General features: G+C 40.8%; 1 protein-coding gene across 3 annotated transcripts in view; it reads left to right on the top strand.

The window, feature by feature from the left end:
* Positions 1-13,987, top strand: part of vwc2 (von Willebrand factor C domain containing 2) — a 56,888-nt gene extending 42,901 nt beyond the window's left edge. For all 3 annotated transcript variants that reach the window (XM_047352554.1, XM_047352553.1, XM_047352552.1), the window contains one exon: positions 11,307-13,987. In XM_047352554.1, coding sequence (XP_047208510.1) covers positions 11,307-11,449 — 143 coding nt within the window. In that variant the 3' untranslated portion in view covers positions 11,450-13,987. The remainder of the gene's footprint in view (positions 1-11,306) is intronic.
* Positions 13,988-24,658: the final 10,671 nt, after the last annotated feature.

The raw sequence follows: 24,658 nt of genomic DNA on the forward strand, positions 1-24,658 counted from the left end.
CAATGGAGAGGTTCACTCACAGGCTACTTTATTAGGTAAATTTACTAGTTAACATAAATAGTGAAACAGTTCACATAGGCTCACCAATATTGGACATTAACCAAGTGGGGAAACACAGCCTGGTCCAATGAGTCCTAACTGCAACTTTTATTTGGGTGGGTCTAAATTTCAACTATTATGAAGCATGTGTAAGAATTATGATTATTGATTAATTAATATTTATCAAGACTTATAATTTAAAATCATAATTTGAAAAAAATTAATTTCTTAACCAAAAATCATGACTTACGAATAGAAATCAGAGATGTCCTCTGGTGTTGTGATTATGGGCTCAAAGCTCTTTAATAATTACAATTAGCTATTCATCATTAATAATTGATAAATTATTAACCATATTATTCAACCTCTTCACTGAAGGTGGGGGAACTTAGACCTTGTTTTGACAGATAAACCACTCTTGCACAAAATAAACACAAACACTTCTCTTAATTATATATTTGAAGATTTATTGAAGCCAAATAATTCTGATATACCATTATTCTGGTCCAAAACCATCACCTAACTAACAAGCACTATTCTACACAAAGGGAATAAAAATGACTACCTAACAATAATAATAGAAGAAAAATATATGCGCACTTAGTGTCTACGAAGATCAAACCAGCAGTTTTATGGACAAAATGTGCAATTTGGGTTAAATGGAAAGAGAAGTTCTCCTGGTGCTGATGTCTCGATTCCAGCGGTCAGCTGATAAAACGGTGGGGCCACGCCCCTTTAGCCTCTAGCAGCTGATCGCCCCAAATCTGGAACAAAGAGTCATAAACTCTGAGGCAGAAACTCAGTGGAAAAACTCCAGTAATAAAACTGGAACAAAGAGTGGTCAGACCACGTGGCCCAGACCGCAGTTGCTTTGAATTAAAAACTTTTAAAAGTCCAACTTCTAACTCCTGGCTGATTTGGGATCAGCCGGACAAAACATGAACCACGCACGATTCAGCAGCGCTTGCACAGCAAATCAAAACACAGCTCAGCATAAAACCATTCAATCAGTATTGCGTGCAACAAGTTGATACCTTAGACTAACTACTGGTGATTCTAAATCACCTTCAATATGCCTCATCCTGCCCAGACCTCTAAATGTACCTATATCCGGTTTAATATGAAAGGAACAAAATTACTTTGACGTTGATTTCTTCTCTTCACTGGTTGAGGATGGGTCAGGTCTGAGGAAAAATGAGGGAGGGGGGGGGGAGGTTTCACGCGTCCATGATCACCTCAAGGAAAAAAAACTGTAAACTTCTCATCCGTCCAAAACAGGAAAATATGAAGAACCGTTTAGTCGACTGAATCGACAAGGAGAAAACTCATCTCCTTGGAAATAAAACCTCTGTGGAATTTTCACCTGCGCTGGGTGTCGGTGTGGTCTTCGATCGGTATATGAATCTTTTGACCTTCTTGTATCAGACAGATTTCCAGCTTTTGTCTCTCCAGAAATGTGCCTCCATTGCGTCATCCTGTGAGACATTGTCACATTGATGAAACGGCAACGAAACTTTTTTTTCGGCGGGTTTATAATCCCGGGTGACGTCGGAGCTGCGATGTCTGCTGAGCTGCGCATGTCAAACTGTGCGACCAAAATGGATGACTCCAACACATAGGTAGGTTATTGCACCATGTGACAAAGCTCAAATCATCTCAAATTAGTTTCTTTAACATGAAAATGAGTTCATTGTAGTCCTGTGACCTCCACAGTCACCAGATCTCAATCCAACAGAGCACCTTTGAGATGTGGTCCAACTGGAGATCAACATTATGGAAATGCAGCCGACAAATCTGCTGATTTTATCCAGCAAAACCACCTTGTTAGATTCCTCCAACAAATATTTAAGGCTGTTCTGAACCCAAAACCCAGGTATCCAAGGGTGTACTTAATAATCTGGCCAGTGAGTCTAAAATGTAAGAGGGAAATACCTGATGAAATCAGAGTGTAATTGATTTCCTAAACATGAATTACTGGATAAAAACTTAAATTCAGATCTGGCTGTTGGCAAGTACAAAAGAATATTTATCTTATTCATCAAAATATGTGCTTCTTGCATAAACTGCATAAACTTCAGACTAATGGCTATTTTGAAAAAAAGAAAACATTTAAAGCATTTTGCATGAACTCCTATTATCAATGCAGGGTTTCAATGATTTGGATATCATTACATTCTGCAAAATCGTAAAATAATGTCTGTAACTTCTTAAGACGCAGAGATCAAAGAATCGGGATGCCGGATTTGCTCTGAGCTACAAGTGGGCGAATCTGGCTAATCTTATGATTTATCCTCAGCTCTCTGCAGGACTATTCACCTGCATAAACCAAAGCAAACATGGAGGTGAGCAGAAATCTCTGAGCCCAAAATCTTTGGTGCCCATAAATTCCTAGAATAGAATAGAATAAAATAGAATAGAAGCGTTGTGGTAGAGATGGTAGAGTGTGCAACCCATGATGCAGCTGTCCTTGGTTTGAGTTCCAACCCCGACTTCCCTCTCTCTCCATCCCACTTCCTGTCTGACTACTTTCAAATAACAAAAAAATAAGGTCCACTAGTGCTGAAAAACAAACCTTTAAGAAAAAACCATTGTGCTTCCTGTTACAACTAGTTCAGCTACAATAACTGAATTGTGCTCTTATTCAATTTTCTTTAAAAAAAAAATCTAGATCATTTTAAGAGAATGCAGGGTGCTTTTTCCTTATTTTCCTCTTTTGTATGTAGTCCTTTTATCAGACTGCAATTTTTGTGTGATTGAAAGGCCATTTTCTGTCCCTGGACATTGAAACTTTGATTACAGTAGCGAAAGGTCACACTAATGAAGGTAATTTTCACATTATGTCTTAACCATTATACTCCTGCGGGGCTCGGTGAATGGGTCCAAGCTTTGGTCTCCTTGTTAAATGTTATTTTTCTCAATTTTCATTTAAATGAGAATATGAATGGGACTTCAAAACACATTTTTCAAAGTACAGGAAAAAGACGAGATTAGGAAGATCCTTAAAAGAAAAAAATATATCTCCAGTATAGTTTCTGAGTTTTCAGTTTAGCCCCATCCCACATGCAGTGGCACCCCTTGAAAAGATGTATGAAAAACCCTTAAAACCCTTTTATTTTGCAGTAGTTGCAATTTTTTTGAATTATTCAGCCTTTAATTTGAGCACTTTTGTCAGTGGAAAAAAAATCCCACATAAAGAAACATCAGGTGTCAACCCAGAGATGGCGATGACTACGAGTCTGAGTCACACTTAATGGTGCATTCCATTTGTTCCTCTGAGTAGGAAATTCCTAATGGAACGCCCCCCGAAAGTCGGAATTACAAGTTGGAAAGTTGGGGCAACACAAACATACCCAGCTTCCGTATTAAAGATGGTTGCAACCATCAATAGTAATAAAACGTTCTTACTGTTTTTAAGCAGTTTTTTATTTTTCTGTAACATTTAGTCAGTTGTACACGTACTACTTTGAAGTGTTTATATGACGAGAGTTTTCCACGCTGTTTATTCACATTTTCTTTCTGTGTGTGGTGAGTTTAAGGTGATCTAGTCTGCTCAGAAAGGATGTCGGGACCGCTCCGACCTCAGATCAGTGATATTCAACATGTTGGATTGTCTTGGCCCGATATCGTACCGTGTTAGGATGTTCCCCAAGGACAAACGAGTACGCAGCCTGTTCAACGTGACGTGTAGCCAATCAGAGAGCGAGCTGAGTGGAATTACTCTGAACTCATATTTGATCTCGAAAGGGTTTGCGACATTTTCCATCTGACATCTGAAAGTTTATGAATGAAATCTGTTTGTGTGTGGCGTGATGTGCTTTCCGTGTGGCTGGACACCACACCCTGTAGGACCAAACCTGTTATAGTATCTACGACTTTTTATCGCCACGTGTAGAGTCTTGGGTTTTGAAAATCAACCGACAATTTTAAAATCTTGCCCTGTGAACCAGGCTTTAATTAGCTCCTCAGCATGTTATCAGGTTCTGCAGGAACATGTAAATGACTCATTTATTTGATTCAGGTGTGCTGTAACACAGAAAACATCTTAAACATACTGGCCCTTGGAGACCCACTTTGGACACCACTGAACTAGAGAAATTGTGCAGCGAAGACTAGCCAAAGATCTCTGTCTCTCTCTCTGTGCTCCAACCTTGTGAAATGTAATAACATATTATAGAAAAAATGCTTTCTTATTGGTAAAAGGGTGATTGCGTGAATATTAACAACAGGATGCCAGTAATTGTTGCATAAGGGATTTTGTTTAAAAGGTTTTCTTAATATTTTTTCCACTGGATAAATGAAAGTTTTTATAATTTCGTATTCTGGGATTATACTGCTGCAACAGAAGGGGAATTAATTTTAAGGCCATCTTTAGTTGCAGTGTATCTATGAAGGACTGTAAATGATGGTTTCTTACATGGACCCCACTGTCATGGCTTCTCTGTAGTTTCTGCGAAGGACATTAATAGTTTCTTTATTTGTGTGTGGTGCATGAGTTCAGCTACAAATATCATGAATGCTGTAGCTCATAACATATGCAAACAAACTCCTAAATGAGATGGCACCTCCAGAAAACCTTACAGCCTGGATCTTCTACATGAGGCACAGATCATCCTCAAGGGAAATTACTTTGTTTCATGTTCTTCTATTTCCTGACTGTGCAAAGCTAGACATTTTTATTTAACTTTTACTTGCAAATGTACATAGGAAATCCATTATGGTGAGTGCTTTCTGCTAATTTTTACTTTATAATGCAGGATTTAAAGGATTAGGTGCCACAATGATCTGCTTGTTGCATAATTTTCCTGTCCATTCTCTGCCTCTGATTCAGAGCCAAGAAGCCATGGCTATTTTTACCTCATTCTAACGTCTAACACGCTCCAGCGACAGGTTGGGTCTAGCTGTTCATGCACACGCACTGTCCATTTGTCTCAGCCTCATCCGGTGCTACTGAAAAGCTCTTCCTGCACTTGTGGAAGTCTTTTCCTGCAGAAGCACAGAGCTCTGCAGAGATGGGCCATATCATATTAATGAAGCAATGACAAAAAGGTAGGCGTGAACTGAGCAGCAGGATAATAGGGTGACAGCAATGAGTAAGCACAGTGATGTCAGATCCATGCATTAATTAACATAAATGAGTGTCTTCAGCTGACTGGATAACAGGATCTAGAATCAACTTTGTGTTTATCTTGAGGATTACAAGATTATTTTTTCTCTCCTAACACATCCTTGACCTGAGCATCTTTTTTTGTTCCAAACCTGGCTAATGAGGATGAATCAGTAGCGTCAGCAGCCCAGGCCACAGGATGAGTTGTTATTCAGATAAGCCGTGCTCGCGTTCATTTTTGAAGAATTATAAATGCGTCGGGGTTGGCGTTTTGACGGCCTTCGGCAAACTGCTCAGGCTGATTGATGTGACCAGCAGGCTCCTTGTGTCGGTCAATGAAATGCACCGGCTGCAGCTAAAAAACTCCCCATTTATCTGCACCTTAATTAATACAACAGAGTGGCTCAAGACCCTGTCACTCTAAGGGAAATAGCTATTGTTATACTATACCTGTAGAGCAGGCAATTCATGCTGTGTTAATATTTTGCTGGTTGAGAGATAATAGATGATTTATTAGCCCTTTTTTCCCAGACATCTAGGTGCGTTTACTTGACAAAAGCACCAGATCTCACAAACTGTTTGTCATACAAAAAGGACATTTATGTTGTAAGTTAACAGCTATAGAAAATACATGTGTTTCTGTGTGTGTGTGTGTGTGTGTGTGCCTTAATGTATTTCATGTGACAGATCAGCATAAATTAGCATATTATTGTTAAGTAGGAGGAAAATTATACAGGTTTTTCGAATTATTTTTTTTTTACAAAAAAAACCCCAAAATGTTTGTGCAACATTCTTTTCTATTCAGCATCGTTTACTCCAATACCTCTAAATAAAAACCAATGCCACTAACTGCCTTCGAAAGTCAGACCAACTGTGTGATTTAAATTCAGTTTAAATCCAACTTTTCTCTAAAGACCTCATAGGTTTGGTAGAGAGCTTTGGAGAACCAGCAGCATCATGAAGACCAAGGAGCACAGCAGGGAGAAGGTTGTGAAGAAGTTTAAAACAGGGTTAGGTTAATAATCAATATCCCAAGCTTCCAGCATCTCACAGAGCTCTGATCGATCCATTATCTGAACATGGAGGATGGACAAACTGTAGACCTACCAAGACATGGCTGTGACCTTGATCACACGTTCAGCACTACAAACATGTTGTGGTGAACGTCACCGACTTCCAAGGTATATAGAGAGGGGACAGATATCTTGCAAATGTTTTAGTATTTTTTCTATTTAAGGACAAAATGATCTTTGGTGATGTCCCTGATGAAGGCCATAGGTTTAGATTTTTATTTGACCCTTGTATCCTTTTTTTTCCATTGAACAATGATGCACTACATAAAATCTCAATAAAACACTGAATTTTGCAGTTGTAAGAGGGAAATAAATGCAACACTTGGGAGAGTAGCAGAAACACCACAACAGGCGTTGCTCCAGTTGTAGTTTCATTGTTTTGCATTTGTCTCGTCCACTTACTGAGCTCTGTTCTTTGAAGCAGTTTCTAAACATCAAAACTTTAATTAGCAAGAGCCAATTTCCTGCAATATAGGAACGGAAAAAAAAGTCCCTTGGGCTGCATTTCAGGACTTTATTAAAGCACTGCGCAACACTCCTTAATTTGACTTTTTCTTATGCGCTTTCAAACCTTTAGGTCATTGGAGGATAGAAGCCGCCCTCAGCAAGATTTGTGCTTTACTGCTGTGGAGCAATGAGTAATTGAAAACCTGTAATGTGCAATCCCAAAACTGAAGCCAGTGTTCACGCTCGGTATAAAAATGCTTGAGTTTGAATCCCAGAATGAGGATGTGATAAATGGTCCTTAAGAATCCAGTGTAATCTCTGTAAATCCCCGATGGATCCCTTCTTCCTGCTGGGAGCTCAGGCTTTTCCTGTAAATATGCTCTGCTACATAAACTGTGAATGGTCATTCAGCATTTTGAAGGGCATGATCATGAAGGCCAATGGAAAATCTATCTTAGGCAGATTTGAGGCCAACTGATGATTAATTAAGAGACTAAGAAAATGTGATAAATGTTGTCTTTAAGGGGACCCCAGTGAAGAGATTCCTGCATGTTAGACGTGCTTAGCATCGGCTAACAGAAAAATAGCTGCTGTCTGAAATTTACACTGACTCTAGCAAGTGTGAACCTTGGTTCTGGTGCATTCACTGTTTCCTGTTGCTCCTTTCATATTCCCCTAACCAGGACACCGTTGTTGGAAGCAATCAATGAAAGCTCAGATGTGAGAGCCCATTTTCCACTGGAACAAATAAATAAAACGGGGCAGCACATCCAGTCTGTTGGATTTAGCCTCATTTTTGACTGATAGTTTTGCTTGCCGGCATCTCATGAAAAAAGATCACAGAACTCGGCAACAGATCTGACATCTGAAAGTGAAGCTAATAGAACAACTGAAGATCTTTCCTAATTTTTAGATCCATGTCTCCGATATACTGTATAATGTTTCAGAAGAAAAGTCATTCAAGCAACAGTGTTTGTGGAAATCTAAAAAAATGTATCTGGGCTGATATTCTCTTATTTGCCAAACCTAATTTACTTATTAATGGCGTAGTTGATGAAAATCTATTTCAGAACAGTCGACCTCTCGCCCAGTGATGGCTGGGATGGACTCCAGCACTTGGCCCGCACTGTTTCTGTTTCTCAAACAAAAGATGAAACCAAAATTCATGGAAAAGCTGTGAGTAAAAAAAAAACGAAACACAGTCGTAGTTGTTTTGTGCCTGGCTTCATCAGTCTCTCACAACATTGTGGAGGAGGTTTGGCTCACTCATCTTTACAACATTGAATCCGTTCCCTGAGGTTTGCAGACGTGTTTCTACACAGTCTTCACCACAACATTTCAATCAGAATGAACACATGCACTAAGAGTTCAGGATCGACTCTATGACTGCAAGGTCCTACACCATCAGCCCTCCACCTCTGTGCTTGACACTTGGTATGCAGTCTTTGTGTTGATATGCTGTGTTTGGTTTTCTCCAGACATGCTGCAGTGCACTGTGGTCAAACATCTCTACTTTGGTCTAGAAGTCAGACCTAAACCATGCTGTCATATTCTTTTTTTGAGAACAGAAGCTTTTTCCTAGTTAACTTTCCAAATGAATTTTACCTGTTCAGTATTCTTCTGACTGTCCCGTCATTGGCTTCAACAGGCCAGCTGAAGCTTGTAGAGTCTGATAGGTCTCTGGGCATTTTTGCACAATCTGATCTTGAGTTAAACTTGCTAGGAAGTCCACTACTGGGAACATTGTTTTAACGTTTTCATTTGTAGACAACGTGTTTCACCGTAGAATCATTTACTTTAAAGGTCATTGCACATATCTTTCCACCCTGACCTTGTATTAACACTCACCTGAATGCCCTCCTGGGAAGACAAACAACAATTTTAAAACTTTTCTGCTTGTAAACGATTTATCAGACAGTTTGACTCACATTTAATTACCACAACTTTTAAAGACGTTTTCCACAGCTACTCATAACTATGTAATAAACTAGATTTAAGCAGCAGCCCCTGGCTGCTCCTTTCCATGTTGAGATCTATGGAAACAATAAAGGTGTACTTTCCATTTTCTAACCTGTTGTTTCATATTGCTGTTTTTATTATGTCCTCACATATGAAACTGTAGAACTGAAGAGGGTGTACTTTTTTTAACCTGAATATTTCATTAAATATAAATCTATTCCAAGAAGATTTGTGTAAATCAGTTGAATTTAAAATGAATAACCCTTCCAACAAAAGATTTAGCTCTGTCTTTAATGCCTTCTGTGGAACCATGGTGGACTCTTCTGAGCTTTACTTGCTGAAAAGAAATTCAGACTCTTTTTTTAATGGTTGAAAACTATTAGAAACTTCAGAAGAATTAGAAAGTTATGTGCAACTAAAAGAGAAATATATGATTTTTTGTTTGATAGCACAAACATTGCTGTGAACTTATTAACTTTAATTTGTAACTAGTTTAGATAAAACCTGGAGAAAGCTGAGGAGGTTTGTGTGAAACAGTCACCACATCCAAAGGAGACTACTGGTAGAAGGCTCCACTTTTCCCCTGGAGGCTCAAATCTTTCTTGACTGAAATTTGCTCACTCTAAACATGCATCTCTCCCAGTATGGCTATTTTAAATGCGGGTAATATAAGTTTGTATTTTTCATAGCATATCAGCTGGTAGAGTCTTCAGAAACATAAATAGATGCTGTCAAATCCAAATCTTTTTTCACATTAAATGTCTTCTTGAATAGGGTCAGAAAACATGGAGTGTGACTCAGGTTTCCTCAGAAATGTTTTTTCTTTTTACTAAAAACCATCCTGTTCTGCACTGAATTCACAGAAGCCCAGGGCGTGCAGCAGAAAGCAGCACCGGGTGTTGTGCAATGATATAAAAACACGTTTTAATTGGCTTATTAATCACTTGATGTTAAAGTGATCAGAAAGGGCTGTTAACATGGCTGCATGTTATTCAGATGTCTTACGCTAATACTAATTAATGTTGTGCATCTAATTTCGCCCACTGTTTATAAATGTGATGGTCAAAGATAGAGTTTTTTTTAATATTGTGTTTCTCACTTTTTTAACTACCCAGCAGCATTCATAGACTCAGGTTCTTTGGTCCAGACATTCACTTCCAGTTAGAATTTTACAAACACCCGTCACAGGCATGGCGATGAATGTTAATTTAGGTGTTATTAATAATTTATTGAAGTGTCGTTTTTCCTGGGTAGATTATACAACAGACTTCAGTGGTTTAAAAAAAAGAATGGCTGAACAAGTTGAATTTATTGTGGGTTTCCTTTAGCCCACACATGCCCAAATACATACATAAAAATACCCAAATTGCTTTAGACGTGCTGCTGAAGTTGCTACAAATTCCTGGTTAGTGTCCATGATTGAGGGCATCAGGCAGTTTTTCTTTGCAGCAGAAAATAAATTGTTTGACAGCACTCACTGACCGTCTCCATGGTACTCTATGAAGAAGATGGTAAAGTCTTCTGGAGCCATTTATAAACAACTACAAATTCTTAAATCATCATTTCATCAGAAGTTTAGGAGCAACTACCAAAACTCAAGCCTACCATGAATATGAAAGTGGTGGAAAACCAACATCACTGTCCACAGTAAAGCAAGTTTAATCAACATGGTCTGACAGAAAATCACTCCAAATTTAAGACCTTCAGGATTGACTGAAATCTGCCACTGCCCACATGGACAACCCAAAATCCTTCTGGAAAAACGTTTCATGGTCAAACAAAACCAAGACTGAGATGAGAAATATAGTTTGAGAAGAAGGCTTTCTTCAGAACATAAGAGCACAGGACCAATCATCAAGCAAGGTGGTAGTGTTCAAAGTGCATCTTGCTAAGGGACATTTACCCAAATATTAGTGGGGGTGTATGCATATATTTTAGTATATATGTATAGTTTTGACCCTGTGTTGTTCTATAACTATTCAAATAACTAATTAACTAATGAAAAAGATATTCATGCTCCTAGATGCAATTTCTTGACTGCAGTGATACTGAACATAATGTAATGAAGGTAAAGTCAAATATCCACTCGATTAATGCAAGATCAGATTTGCTGATCTTTCAATGTGTTTTGAAGGAGAAATTGAAACAGATTAATTCATCCGAAGGTTACAATTTACCGGATGTTTTGTCGTGCTACACCTGCATCAAGGCTGATGAAAGTCTTTCAGCTGGAGGAATTTCAAACTGATTGGCATCCTTCGGGCCTTAAATAAAAAGCAGCTTTAAATTGTGTGATCTGTCCTTATACTGCCGTTTCAGACAATAGACTGTGTCCTTGGTTGGTCGAAAAGCTGAAAGCACAGACAAAGAACCTTTAAGGTGACTGCAGCTTCGGAAATTCCCATATGCAGAGCTTAAGTAAAAAAAAACATTAGCTGACAAGTCATTAAGTTTATGCTCTTTTATTTTAACCCCTGCTCACTTCCTGCTGCACATTAAACCACAGGAGCTCAGAATATTCATGCATTTTCAGTGCTCTGATTGAGAGTCTAACCTCGATGTGCCAGCAACACAAAGGAACGGATGAAAAATATGCAGGTTTCATGTGAAATTACATTTTCATGGACAACACAAAGCCTGTTTCATTTTGCATTACTTTCTCTGTTTCTCTGCACCACCCACAGGGCCCAACTGCTACGCGGACACAGAGGTGATACCAGCCGGCAGAGAGGTGAAGATTGACGACTGCACAATCTGCTACTGCACATACGAGGAGGGCACATGGCAGATTGAACGGCAGGCCACCTGCAGTAAAAACGAGTGCTAACAAAGCTAAAGACTAGCACAGGTGAGGAGGGGCGGAGGAGGCAACATCCTCGCCAATCCACTTGGACACTCCCATCAGGGTTGCACTGCGGCGCTCCAACAATTCAGCATTTATATGGCGGTCACTTCTCCACCACTAGAAATGCTTTTATGAAAGTTTCTAATCTTCACACAGATTATCTATTTATCTATGTATTAAATTATTTCAGAATATATTCAGAATATAAATTCATGCTAAACTAGTGAGAAAATATTTTTTTATAGTTTCTGTATTTTAATAAGCAATGTACTGGACCAGAGGTCAATAACAACAAAAGAATGTACAGAACACCGAAACACAGCTGTCTCTGGACGTGAAAAACCTCAATGTCTAAATGTGTGGTGTCATCCTGACCTGTCCCGAAACCAGCCCCACACCCTCCCAGTACCAGTCCGGAAATTACTCCTGACACCAGACCAGACACCAGTTCAGACAACAGCCTCACACCAGTCCTGTTACCAGTCCAGACATTAGTCCTGACCAGTCCCAACACCAGTCCAGAAATCATTCCCGACACCAGCCCCACGCCCTCCCGGCACCATTCCTGACACTAGCCCAGACACCAGCCACACACCACTGCTGACACCATTCCAGAAATTAGTCCTGACCTGTCCCGACACCAGCCCCACACCTATCCCATCACCACTCTAGACACCAGCCTCACACCAGTCCTGACACCAGTCCAGATATTAGTCCTGACCTGTCCCGACACTCAGCCGACGCACATCCCGGCCCCAGCCCCAGACCAGTCCAGACACCAGCCCCACGCCTCCCGGCACCACTCCGACATCAGGCCAGAAATCACTCTTGACACCTTTCCTGACACCAGTCCAGACACCAGTCTCTCTACTACCAAAGTGCAGACCAGACCATCTTGACCACCAAAGATGGCCAAAGAGTTCCTGTGTAAGATGATCAAGTTCAAAGTAAATACAGAGAACTGCAAAAGTATTCACACCCCTGGACATTTCCATGTGCTGTCACCTCAGTGTTTTTATTGGGATTCTATGTGATAGACCAACAAAAGTAGTGCAAAATAGGGACTTAGAAAGAAAATTATATATGGTTTTAGAATGTGAAAATCCTGTATGCTACCAAAAAATGTGAAAAGAGTGTTCTGCATTTGTATCCAGTTGATCAGTGAAAAGTATAAGAGTATGGACCAACTAAATATCTATATGGCCTTCCACTCAAACTGACAGTACGAGCATTATTTGGAGAAGAAGCCAAGAGGCCCATGGTAACTCTGGAGGAGCTGCTGAGATCCAGAACTCAGGAGAGAGATTCTGTCAACAGGAAAACTAAGTTGTACACACCACAAATCTGGCCTGTATAAAGTCTTAAGAAGACCCCCCTTGTTAAAAGAAACCCAAAGTCAGATGTAAAGTCCCAAAAGAAAACTATTAGTCATGTAGTCTACAAATATAGATATTTTGTGGAAGGGTGGTGCAGAGAAAGCAATTAGATGAGCAGTTTAAGGCTTGCAACAAGCCATGTAGGAGGCAATGCCAAAAGGTGGTAGAAGATGCTCTTGTAGTCAGATTAGACCAAAACACGTTACCTTAAATTCAAAAAGTAATTTGTGGCAGAAAACTAACACTACATACCACCGTAAACACACACTTCCCTGTATCACTGTGGATTGTGTACTTCCGAACACACCATATTCATTGTGAAACATGGTGGTGGCAGCATCATGGTGCATTTCTGCAGCAGGGACTAGGAAACTGCTCAGCGCCTATGGGAATAGGGATGGAGCTAAATACAGGGCAATGATGGAAGGAAATCTGTTAGAGGATGCAAACAACAGGGGTCAGCAGAACAACCACCCTAAACATACAGCTAGAGCTACAATGGAAAGGTTTAGATCAAAGCATTTTCATGTGTCATAATGACCTAGTTAAAGTCCAGACCTAAATCTAAGTGAGAATCTGTAACAAGACAAATGCTCTCCAACCAATTTTCATCTATTTTGCAAATTTCACAATGTCAGTCTCTATGTGTGGAAGGTGGTAGAAACACATACCCCAAAATATCTGCGTCAGCTATTAACCGTATGACTCAGGGGACTGAATATAAATACATGCAACTCTTTTAAGATTTTTATGTGGAAAAAAAAAAGAAAACTCATGTTTATTTTCCTCCCACTTTAAAAAAATCACAACGATGTTTGCAGTTGTAACATAAAGAATTTGGGGATATGAAAAATCAAAGGGTGTGAATACTTTGGGGAGGCAGTGTTGGAGTGAAAGAAAACCGGAGGGAAATTTTAGAGGACTCAACTGTTTCTGCGTTTCTTTCATCATTTCTGGATGTTCAAATGTGCATTGATTTAAAAGTGCTTTTTTGTATTTCTCTTCATATTGGTGTTCATGTTTGAAATAAATGCCAATCTGTGCTCTGTAAATGCTCAAATAGTAACTTTTTATAGTTCATGTTGGTGGTGTTTTGTATCGACAGTCTTACAAATGAATAAAAATGTTCCTGGTTTTATTTGAATCATGAGTCGTTACTGAGATGAACCTTTTTTCAGACCGATATCACACAGTCCCCATTTAATGTGGTACACCTGAACAAATTCGCTCCTCTGATGTCTACATTTTCGCCAGTTTTGAAGTTCTGGAATGGGATATGTTTGTGTGAAAGCTGCAGGTAAATATTTAATGAGCTGTCGAGAGGATGTGAAGCTACCTGCTGCAGCTTCATTTCCTGCTGCTATAAGCATCACAGTATAAACAGGAGATGTTAGTGGCGAGAATACTGATTGTCCTGAGCTGCCTCTGGATCTGTGAGTTCGCTAATAAAGGCCAGCAGAGGCTGCAGCACTGCTGATTTCAATTTAGTTCAAGAATTTGACACAAAAAGGAGTTGCTTCACATTCTCTTTGCCTTCGTTTTCAATATCAGGCTGTGGAGTAAAGAATGCAGCTTGTCGTGGCCCGTCCACCAGCAGATCAAAATGAAAATGAATAATTTAAGTTGGGGTTATGAACAGCCGTGGGCAGGCTGTGGTAAACGGATGCAGGTGTTGTGTTTCTGTCTCCCTCCTCTTATCCTTTGCATTAGCAGGGCACCAGTCTTTGTGTTGCCCCCTCTGCAATGTGCAGGCCAGGCTGTAAAACTCTTTGATCGAGAGGTTGCCAGACAACCGGACCACCGTGCATCTCCAGCAGCGAGACGTGCCCGTCAGACAGACAGCAGTATCGAGGTAAATAAGCCTAAGTGCATGTGCATGCTACATGACAGGCTCCTTTCAGAACAGCTGGGGAGCACAGTTCTATAAAGATCTTAACTCCTCTGCCTCTTCTTAGTGCAAGATCTTCAATCAAAACAAACCCATTCATCCACGCTGTGCAGGACTTGTGCTTGTTATTTCTCTTATCTTACTTTAAAGAGATTTGCTGTGATTTCATCTTTGTATTCATTCATTTTTTCCAAGATAATGTCTACTTTCCCATGCAGCTCACCTGCTGTGGGGTAATGATCCTGAGCAGGGGGGTTGTCTACTGCCACTGTCCCTGCCCTGGTCATTAAGAAGCTTCAGATCAGTCCATTTAACATACAGTTGAAACCAGACATTAGCATAAAGTGTTCATTTGCAAACTGCAATCTGGCTTCTTATGTCACTTTTGGAGTAATGGCTTCTTCCTCGCTTATTGGACTTTGAGTCCACTTTGGTGCAGGACCCATTTCACTCAATTATAAAACTTTTATTAGCTTCAGCCAGCATCCTTAAAAGACCTTAAAAAACACATTCTGTACCCAAGGATTGTGGAGGTCCACGGTTCTCTTCCTGATGTCTTGGCTGATTTCTTTTGATTTTACACAAGCAAGCAGTGTGTTTCAGGAGATGTCTTAAGGTGTGCCTCAATTTAACCTACAAGCTCACAGAGCCATCATCAGGGCTTTCCCAACTTGCTAAAAGACAGATTAGCAAATATAAATTAGTTTGGTAATCAGAATCAGAATCAGAAAAGCTTTATTGCCAAGTACGTTTTTGGACATACAAGGAATTTGTTTTGGCGTAGTTGGTGCAATACAATACAAATTAAACAGTATAAACATATCTACAATATAATATAAATATATGTGTACAGTTTTAAGTGAGTGAGAGTAAGTATAGAGCAGTATAAGATGCAAGAGCAATACAACAGTGTAGGTGATCATTGTGCAAGTAAAGCAGGAGTCCAAGCTGAGCGTTAATGTAACTCATAGAGTTACAGGTTACAGGTGTCCTGACAGCAAAAAAAAGGGGGGGTGTGGGGGAAAGGGGGAGTGTCAGGGTGGTTCCCGGGCTTTGTTAACAAGGCTGGTGGCAGATGGGAAAAAACTGTTCTTGTGGCGTGAGGTTTTGGTCCGGATGGACCGCAGCCTCCTGCCAGAGGGGAGAGTCTCAAAGAGTCTGTGACCGGGGTGGGAGGGATCAGCCAGAATCTTCCCTGCCCGCTTCAGGGTCCTGGAGGTGTACAGTTCCTGGAGCGACAGTAGACTGCAGTCAATCACCTTCTCAGCAGACCGAATGACACGCTGCAGCCTGCCCTTATCCTTGGCTGTAGCAGCGGCGTACCAGATGGTGATGGAGGAGGTGAGGATGGACTCAATGATGGCTGTGTAGAAGTGCACCATCATAGTCTTTGGCAGGTTGAATTTCTTCAGCTGCCACAGGAAGAACATCCTCTGCTGGGCTTTCTTGATGAGGGAGCTGATGTTTGGCTCCCACTTGAGATTCTGGGAGATGATGGTTCCCAGGAAGCGGAAAGATTCCACAGTGTCAATTGTGGAGTCACAGAGGGTGATGGGGGCAGGTGGGGCTGGGTTCTGCCTGAAGTCCACAACCATCTCTACTGTCTTTAGAGCGTTGAGCTCAAGGTTGTTCTGGCTGCACCAGTCCAACAGATGGTCCACCTCCCATCTGTACGCGGACTCGTCACCATCAGAGATGAGTCCGATCAGGGTGGTGTCGTCCGCAAACTTCAGAAGCTTGACAGACTGGTGACTGGAGGTGCAGCTGTTGGTGTACAGGGAGAGGAGCAGAGGAGAGAGAACACAGCCTTGGGGGGAACCAGTGCTGATGGTCAGGGAGTCAGAGACATGCTTCCCCAGCCTCACGCGCTGCTTCCTGTCAGACAGGAAGTCAGTTATCCACCTACAGGTGGAGTCGGGCACACTCAGCTGGGAGAGTTTCTCCTGGAGCAGAACTGGGACGATGGTGTTGAAGGCAGAGCTGAAATCCACAAACAGGATCCTGGCGTAGGTTCCTGTGGAGTCCAGGTGCCGGAAGATGAAGTGAAGGGCTAGGTTGACTGCATCATCTACAGACCTGTTGGCTCTGTAGGCAAACTGCAGGGGGTCCAGGAGGGGGTCGGTGATGTCTTTTAGGTGTGAGAGCACAAGGCGCTCAAAGGACTTCATCACCACAGAGGTCAGGGCGACGGGTCTGAAGTCATTAAGCCCTGTGGTCCTTGGCTTCTTGGGAACAGGGATGATGGTGGAGGACTTGAAGCAGGCTGGCACATGACATGTCTCCAGTGAGGTGTTAAAAATGTCTGTGAAGACTGGAGACAGCTGATCAGCGCAGTGCTTCAGGCTGGCTGGTGAGACAGAATCCGGACCAGCAGCTTTCCGGGGGTTCTGTCTCCTGAAGAGTTTGTTTACGTCCCTCTCCTGGATGGAAAGAGGCGTCCTCGGCGTGGGTAGGGGGCTGGTGGGGGGGAACTTCAGGGTGGGGGTTGGAGGTGCCAAGGCCCCTCTTGAGGTTGGAGAGATGGGGGTGGTGGATTGTGGCTGCAGCTGTTGGGGGGCGTCGTGGGGGATGGTTGCAGGACTGTCCCTTTGTCTTTCAAAGCGGCAGTAGAACTCGTTCAGGTTGTACAAAGTAACCTAAAACTTGAATAGTTTAGAGTGATCAGACTGTGACTGAGTTTGTCAAAACTGGCTCTGTGTATGACTGGGCAAAAGAAACCTGTGATTAACAGAGGATGTAAAGTCTATTTTTTAGAAACTTTGAGACAAAATTCCCAGAGAAGTACACATCTAAACTCCATCAAAGGCAGGCCATTAATTGGACACATCTGTTGGAGAGGCCCATGAGAGATTAGCCTGGTCTCTCCCAGAGCTGAAACCATGTAATTAGGCTGCTGCCCCAGCCTGGACAATGTGTGCTGAGATGAAATGTTTTCATATTACAGGAGGTGATGAAATACGTTATTCATTTACAGAAATCAGCCAAGCTCTGACTTTTAAAATAGAGCATCAATTGAAACTATGTTTGCAGAAACCATCAGGTTGGTCAACAAATGGAAGCAGAGATTTAGCAAGCTCTGCTTTACAGTGAGACAGAAAATTTAGATGCAGCAAAGAATATCATGCAGATATAAAGGCTCTTTGTAAATGATGTTGGAGTATAACCAATTCCAAGAAAATACCCTTTTAACAATGAAAGAAAGTCAGGCTTTTAAAAGAAACAGCTGACGTTGTTGCAGAGCATGACATAAAAAATTGTGCCAGGGGAAACAAAAGATCAAAAAATTCGTGAATTTTGATCATGTAAAGATTATAAAATCAACAGAAGGATCAGAAAAATGTAAAAAGATGGACCATCTGTTTTGTTTTTCGGCTAACTATTCAGAAAGCCTACATCTGGGATCACGTGTATGAGGGTGCATTAGAGCACCGAGTAACTCGGACATCTGTGAAGCCACCATTAATGCTGAACAATATAGGCAAGGTTTTTATTCCCATATGCTATTGGACATTTTCAGACATTTTACTGCAGGATAATATCAAACCACTTTCTGCATGTCTTACCACAGCATGGCTCTTTAAAGCAGATCCCATCCAGTGTCAGCTGGAAGAGAATCCAAACTCTGAACAGCAGGAAGCATGGCAACAAAAAATGGAGGGCTGGATGTGAAAAAGGCTTTGCACAGAGATTCTTTCCCCCATTTGGCCTCATGCATCAAAATCCTTCACATGATGTTCACTTCTCTGCTTGTTGTTAAAAAATAACACCAGAGGAGAATCTGGTGCACCAAGGGAACAATCCCATGGTGTAGCTGTTTTCCTGGTTTTATCTTTTGAAGTTAAGCGTACAAATACAGGAAAAATGACCTTTTAATAAATGTTATTGAAACAGTAACCCTCAGAATCCTGGTCCACTCCTCTTCTCTGCAAGGCTCTCTTAAGGTACGATGACAGCATTTTGATGAGGTTGAGGTCTGGACTTTGACTGGTCCACTGGAATACCTGGTTCCTTTTCTTTTTTAGCCATTCAGTGGTAGATTTGCTGCTGTGATTGGGATCATTGTCCTCCTGATGATTCAGTTTGGGGCAAACTTCACAGATGGCCTTACATGTGATTTTAAGACTTCTAGGAGTTTATGGGCAGCTAGTCTTGTGGCTGCAAATTCAGCCCAAATCATCACCCCTCCACCACCGTGCTTGACAGTATTTGAGCTTTTTTACCTGATTAAGCTATGTTTGGTTTTCTTCAAACACTACAACGTGCCTTGAAGCCAAAAATCTCTACTTTGCTCTCAGCTGTCCCAAGGAAATCTTTCCAGACGTCTTGTGGTTCATTCAGACGCAAAGATATTCTCTATAGAGGGAGGAGACTCTCTCCTTCATCCCTAATAAACAACCCACAATGCCATGAACGCATTTAAAATGATTTTAAATGCTGACTGAGGCCTAAGATGGAGCATGTTTTATTTATTGTAATTTCTCTGAGCATTGCATGATCTGAACTTGGGGTAAATTTGCTGAGATGCCTACTTCCCTGAAAGATTGGCAGCCTTGTGTTAACCAACACCTGTATCTCCAGAACAACTGAATACTAAGGCTGTATGATTCAAAGTCCATGAGCTTTATTTCAGCCTTCGCCAGGTTTTAGAGGAAATAGTTGTTACAAGTTACATTATAAATCTGATTTTTTTTTGGAATTCTAACAGGAAGAAGTGCAGAGGATGTAGGTCCCTGATCACAACATCTACTCTATTTTCTCTTGGAAATTGATTCAACACCCAGGAACAGAAATGATCAAAGTTCCTCTTTAAAACAGAAAAGTCCACCTTGAGAAGCTAAGAGGAGCAGTCCACCAACAATTAATGATTTTATAACCAATAGTTTTACATCAGAGCTGGGGTTCCCAGCATGTGTTAGGTTATTCAATCTTGTGGATGGAGTTTACTTGTTCTGTAGATTTTCTGTAAAAATGTGTTTTATGTCACTGATATTATAAACTAGAACAGGAAAGGATGATAAAATGAACTTGAATTTCTAAGACATTGATTACAGACTCCTTTTCTCTTTCTAAATGAGCTTTTTTCTGCTTTTTGCAAAGTGATCAAATCTTTTGTAAACAGGACTGGAAACTCAGTCCAACCACCTAAGAGACTCAGCAGCTTTGTGTAAACAGAAAGGCTGCAATGACCAAACATTAGGAGACAATTTCTTTGCGTTTTTGTTCTTGTGCTGAATAATTTATTTCTGCAAAGTTCAAGCTATTGAAGGGAAGCTGTTCATTATTTTAACATCGATACTTCAACACAACTTTTTTAACATTTTCCTCAGCTTCTATTTATGTAGAAATGGCTTTCAAAGTATTCATACCCTTCGAATTCTCACATTTTGTCACATAAAAAACACAACCTTTAATGTATGTCTTGGTCTTTTTGGGGGATTTTATGTGATAGACCAGTACAAACCTGTACATAACTGCAGATGAAAGGAAAAGGATACAAATAGAAATCTGAAAAGTGTGGTGAGAAGAATATATATTCAGTCCAACTGAGTCTTAGTAGAGCCACCTTTCACTGCAGTTACAGCTGCAGGTCTTCAGTGTGGGACATCTCCCTACCAGCTGTGCATATGTGCATCTGGTATGGTCTCTGAACAGCCATTGTCAAGTCTTGCCATAGTCAATTAGATTTACCTGGGTCTGGACTTTGACTAGGCCATTCTAACACATTAATATTGTAGCTCTGACTTTGTGTTTAGGGTCATTGTCCTGCTACAGTAAGGTGACATCCACCCCAGTCTCTAGTCTTTTGCAGCCTCTAACAATGTTACTTTAAGGATTGTCCTAGATCTAGCTCCCTGGTGATTTTGCATTTGACCCTCCTTCAGCTGTAAAAGCTCAGAGGGAAGACGCAGCTTGATTGAAGCTTTAAATCAAACCACTTCTCCACAAGATTCAACTTTTGAAAGCATCAATCACGATTTCTCCTACATAAATATGAGACTGTCTGTTGCTCTGCTGTTCTGTCTTATCAAACGCATGAAAAGCTTTGAGAGATTGGACAGGGGTGAAAATGTTCCATGAGCTCATGAGACAGGAAAATAAGCACATCTTCTAAGGCTACCTGCCTACATCTACAGCAGGCAGAGTTGGGAACTTTAGATTAGCAGTATCTGCAGAAAGCAGCCGCTGCTGCTCCTCATATCTCCTGTTAACACCAAAACACGAAGACCCCGCTCTGCTGTGATGCCTGACTGAGCTGCTTTTCTGTGCTTCTCACTCATTAGAGGTGAATAACTATGTTGGATTGTGTATTTCTTTGTTCTTGATGCACAGTTTTTCTTGAGACAGGAAGAGCTCGATGACATCTCAAGGTTATGAATATTTAATGGAACGTTACAATTTCAGTTTCAGGGGGAGCTCTGAGCTTTTAACCATTTGAATAAAAGAAAAGGCTTGTTATCTGTAAGTGCGTTTAGCCTTTCCGCCTAATAAGGCACTGTTATCAGCAGCGTGGTTCATTAGTAGATTTCTGATTGTTCTTTCAGGAAGCAGGACCCTTTGAATTTCTGCTGAGGAAATCCCTGGCCTCTGTTCCTCCAGATCCCACTGACTGTAACTGAACGTTAATTTCACTGGACAGCTGTTAAATGCTGCTAAGATGCTTTGAGGATTCTATTTGAGCCCTCAGAAATCATTTCAAAGCACATCTCCTCAAATCCATTAAAGCCACCTTTGAATCTCCTGACACTCCTTGGAGCCCGCATGTAACATTCCCATGTGATTACGACGCTCCTTGATCAATCCAAGTGAATTACTCCATGATCGAGCGCTCAGGTCTCCAGTGTCTGGGGTCTGAAATTGTCCTTTATAGATTCAGTAATATATCTCCTGCTCTCCTCCGCCATTAGCTAGATATTCACTTTTTCAATTTTACCTCTCTGGCTCTCCTGGCCACCAGATGATGGTGACAATTGCAATTGCACAGTTGGAGAGTGGAGTTGCTTCTCTATTCGCACACTTTTGCCACACACCTCAAACAGTGACAGCTGTGCTCCGACTAGCGCGGCATTGCCGGGGCATTAAATGGAAATCAAACAACTTATGCGGCTTTGTCTTGGAGTTAAGAGGTAATCCAAACCAGGGAGAAAGCAAATATCTCCTATTTTCTCTCAATGGCTCAGGCTTCAGGGATGACTGCAGGTTCAATCTGTCCCTTTCCATCACCGGCTGTTAAAGGCCAGGTAGCTGAGTGATAAGGCTTTAGAGCATCTCAGAAGACACCGTTACAATCTCAACCACAGCAGACAGATGATGCCAATGTGACCTGCTTACAGAAGACCTTTTGGAGAAGCAGGAGGAGGGTGGGGTCAATTCAGCAGAGCCGCAGCGAGCCGGGCACATCTGCATAAGCTGCTGTTAGACCACAGATAGTTAAGCTGATTCTTAGGCTATCATATAGAGGCAGCTGTTTTCTTGGCCCTGTGGAATACTAAGTGTTTGTATTTGCAGCACAACATTCATCTTGTGGACTTTTTTTTATTTCGTAGTCCTCGAACTGCAATTTATCATACAAGCCCTGATACAGGGAGCCCAGTATTTCTGCATTAGCCACTGGCTCACATGCTGCAGCACATCGCCTGGGGTTACTTTTCTTTATGAAAACTATAGGGGGAGTCAGGCTAGAAAAAGACCAACCTTCATGTATGTTTTTTATTCTTTTATGCCCAACTTGTAAGAAGAAAACTGGAGGTATAAAATCAGATATATTTGTTGGTACTCCAGGAAAAAATGTGTCAAACCCTTTAAAAATGCATTTATTTTTTACTGCAGTAAGGTAATCCAGCTCTTACTTTAAGTAGATTTATTCAGTGTTTTTAACAAATTCACCAGAGGCACAATTCCCCAAGAATACATTTAAAATAACAACTGAAACATTTTTAATTTCTACATTACTTTAACATTCAAGTACCTCTAATCAGTAATCCATTACTCTCTGTTTCTCTGAGATAGAAATAAAACATGAGGTGCATTTTTTCAATCCATCAGCCATTAGACTGGACAAAGACCCATGTGTATCTTCTCACCGCACAGTGAGGAGGATGGTACAAGTGGTTCAAAAACTCTCATTAGTATCCCATGGTATCTTTAACCATTTTAGCTTTCACTGTACATTATTTAGAAAAAGATTATGTGCAGCTCAAAGGTAAAAGTCACCGTTTGATGCGCTGTACCAGTTTACAGCTGTAAGCTATTTCACATCTCCTGTCCCTCAGCAGGTCAAAATAGTATTAAACATGGCAGCTGGTTGTTTTGGAGGCATGGTTTGCTTATCTCTACTAGAACTTTAATTGGCACCTTTTACTTTTCAGCAACAAACACTCCAGGTTGGTTTGGTATGAATCAAAGGATAACGATTTGGAAAGGTACCTCATGCTTGCTATTAAGTACAGGGGAGGATCAGTGATGCTGTGGGCTGGATTCTCTTCCAAAATACCAGGATGTTTTTGTTAAAAACTTAACCCTGACAACAAGTTGTTCCTTGGTGTTTCAACAGTATAATGATCTGAAACATTTGCCTAAATGATCAGAGAAATGGTTCAGTCCCAACATATTCTGTAGAAAACCTGTAGGCTGGGTTGAAGAGAAGAAAGTCTAGGAGAGGATCCAGTACTCTGGACTATCTAGACACACTAAAGGAATGGTCAAGTCAATGACGCAATGCAATCTGCTGGGTTCCCTTAGATAGAAAACCTTTTTAACCAGTTTGAATAATAAACTCAATTTTACTGCATTGTTTGATAATTAGAATCAAGTGAAATGGATGTACTTCACTTTAAATCTGTCTCATATTTTACTGTTTTCAAAGTGCCTTGAGATGAATTTGTTATGAATTGGTTCTATATAAACAAACTGAACTGAAGTTGCCCCCATTGAATGAATGTACTCAAATAAGAAGTTAGATTTTTCAGAATTTTTTACTGTTAGATTATGCTGATGCAATAAACTATATTAAGACTTCTTCTTCATCTTTTGCAGGGTTCCTATAAATTCTCTCCATTTCCACATGTGACCAAGTAATACTCAACTTGCAAAACAAGAGAAACTGGTGTCAAAGATGGCTCTAAAGACAGAAATGATATTTTTTCAATTGGGTTAAAATCTAATTCTTGGCACTAAATACCAACTACACAGTTTAGACACACTAGAAATCCATGAATAAACCAAACCACATCTGAGCAAATTTGCTTAATGTAAGGATTAAAATTGAGTTATTAAACAATATAAATCTGTTTCTACTTGGCCGAACAAAATGATGCACTCATGAAAGCAGGTAACCCAGAAAAGAACAGAATGTATTTAAAAAATGTTGGAACCAAACTGGTTACTGAATGAATTATCTGCCTGACCTTACAGGTTTAATGACTCTGTTTATTACGTACTAAGCATTCATTAATGAGCTCAATTGATCATGGAATGAATGAATAAAAATAAATCGTCAGATTGAAACCATAAAAAGGCTCAGATGTTCAGAGGTGCATCAGTGCAGGAAGAAAAGGTAAACCCCATCTTTATCCACCCCTGACCTTGAAGGTGGACTCCCCCCACCCAAACCCACACCACCCCGCCTCCTCCTTCTGCATCCTCAAAAGCTGTGTCTAGGAACCACCCTTTATCCTGATCTGAGATGGTCCGCACACATAGACAGTGTTCAGAAAAAGGCCCATCAGAAGCTTAAACAGTACAACCTTCCAGAGGAGCTGCTGATCATGTTCTACACTGCCACTAATCAGTCTCTTCTGAGCAAATCTGCCACGTGTGGTTTGGCTCATCCACAAAACAGGACTGGACCAAAATACAATGAACAATCAGGTCTGCAGAGATAATCATCAGGGCTGCCCTCCCCTCCATCCAGGACCTTTACAAGTCTAG

This window comes from Girardinichthys multiradiatus, chromosome 22, assembly GCF_021462225.1.
Source record: "Girardinichthys multiradiatus isolate DD_20200921_A chromosome 22, DD_fGirMul_XY1, whole genome shotgun sequence".
NCBI lineage: Eukaryota > Metazoa > Chordata > Actinopteri > Cyprinodontiformes > Goodeidae > Girardinichthys > Girardinichthys multiradiatus.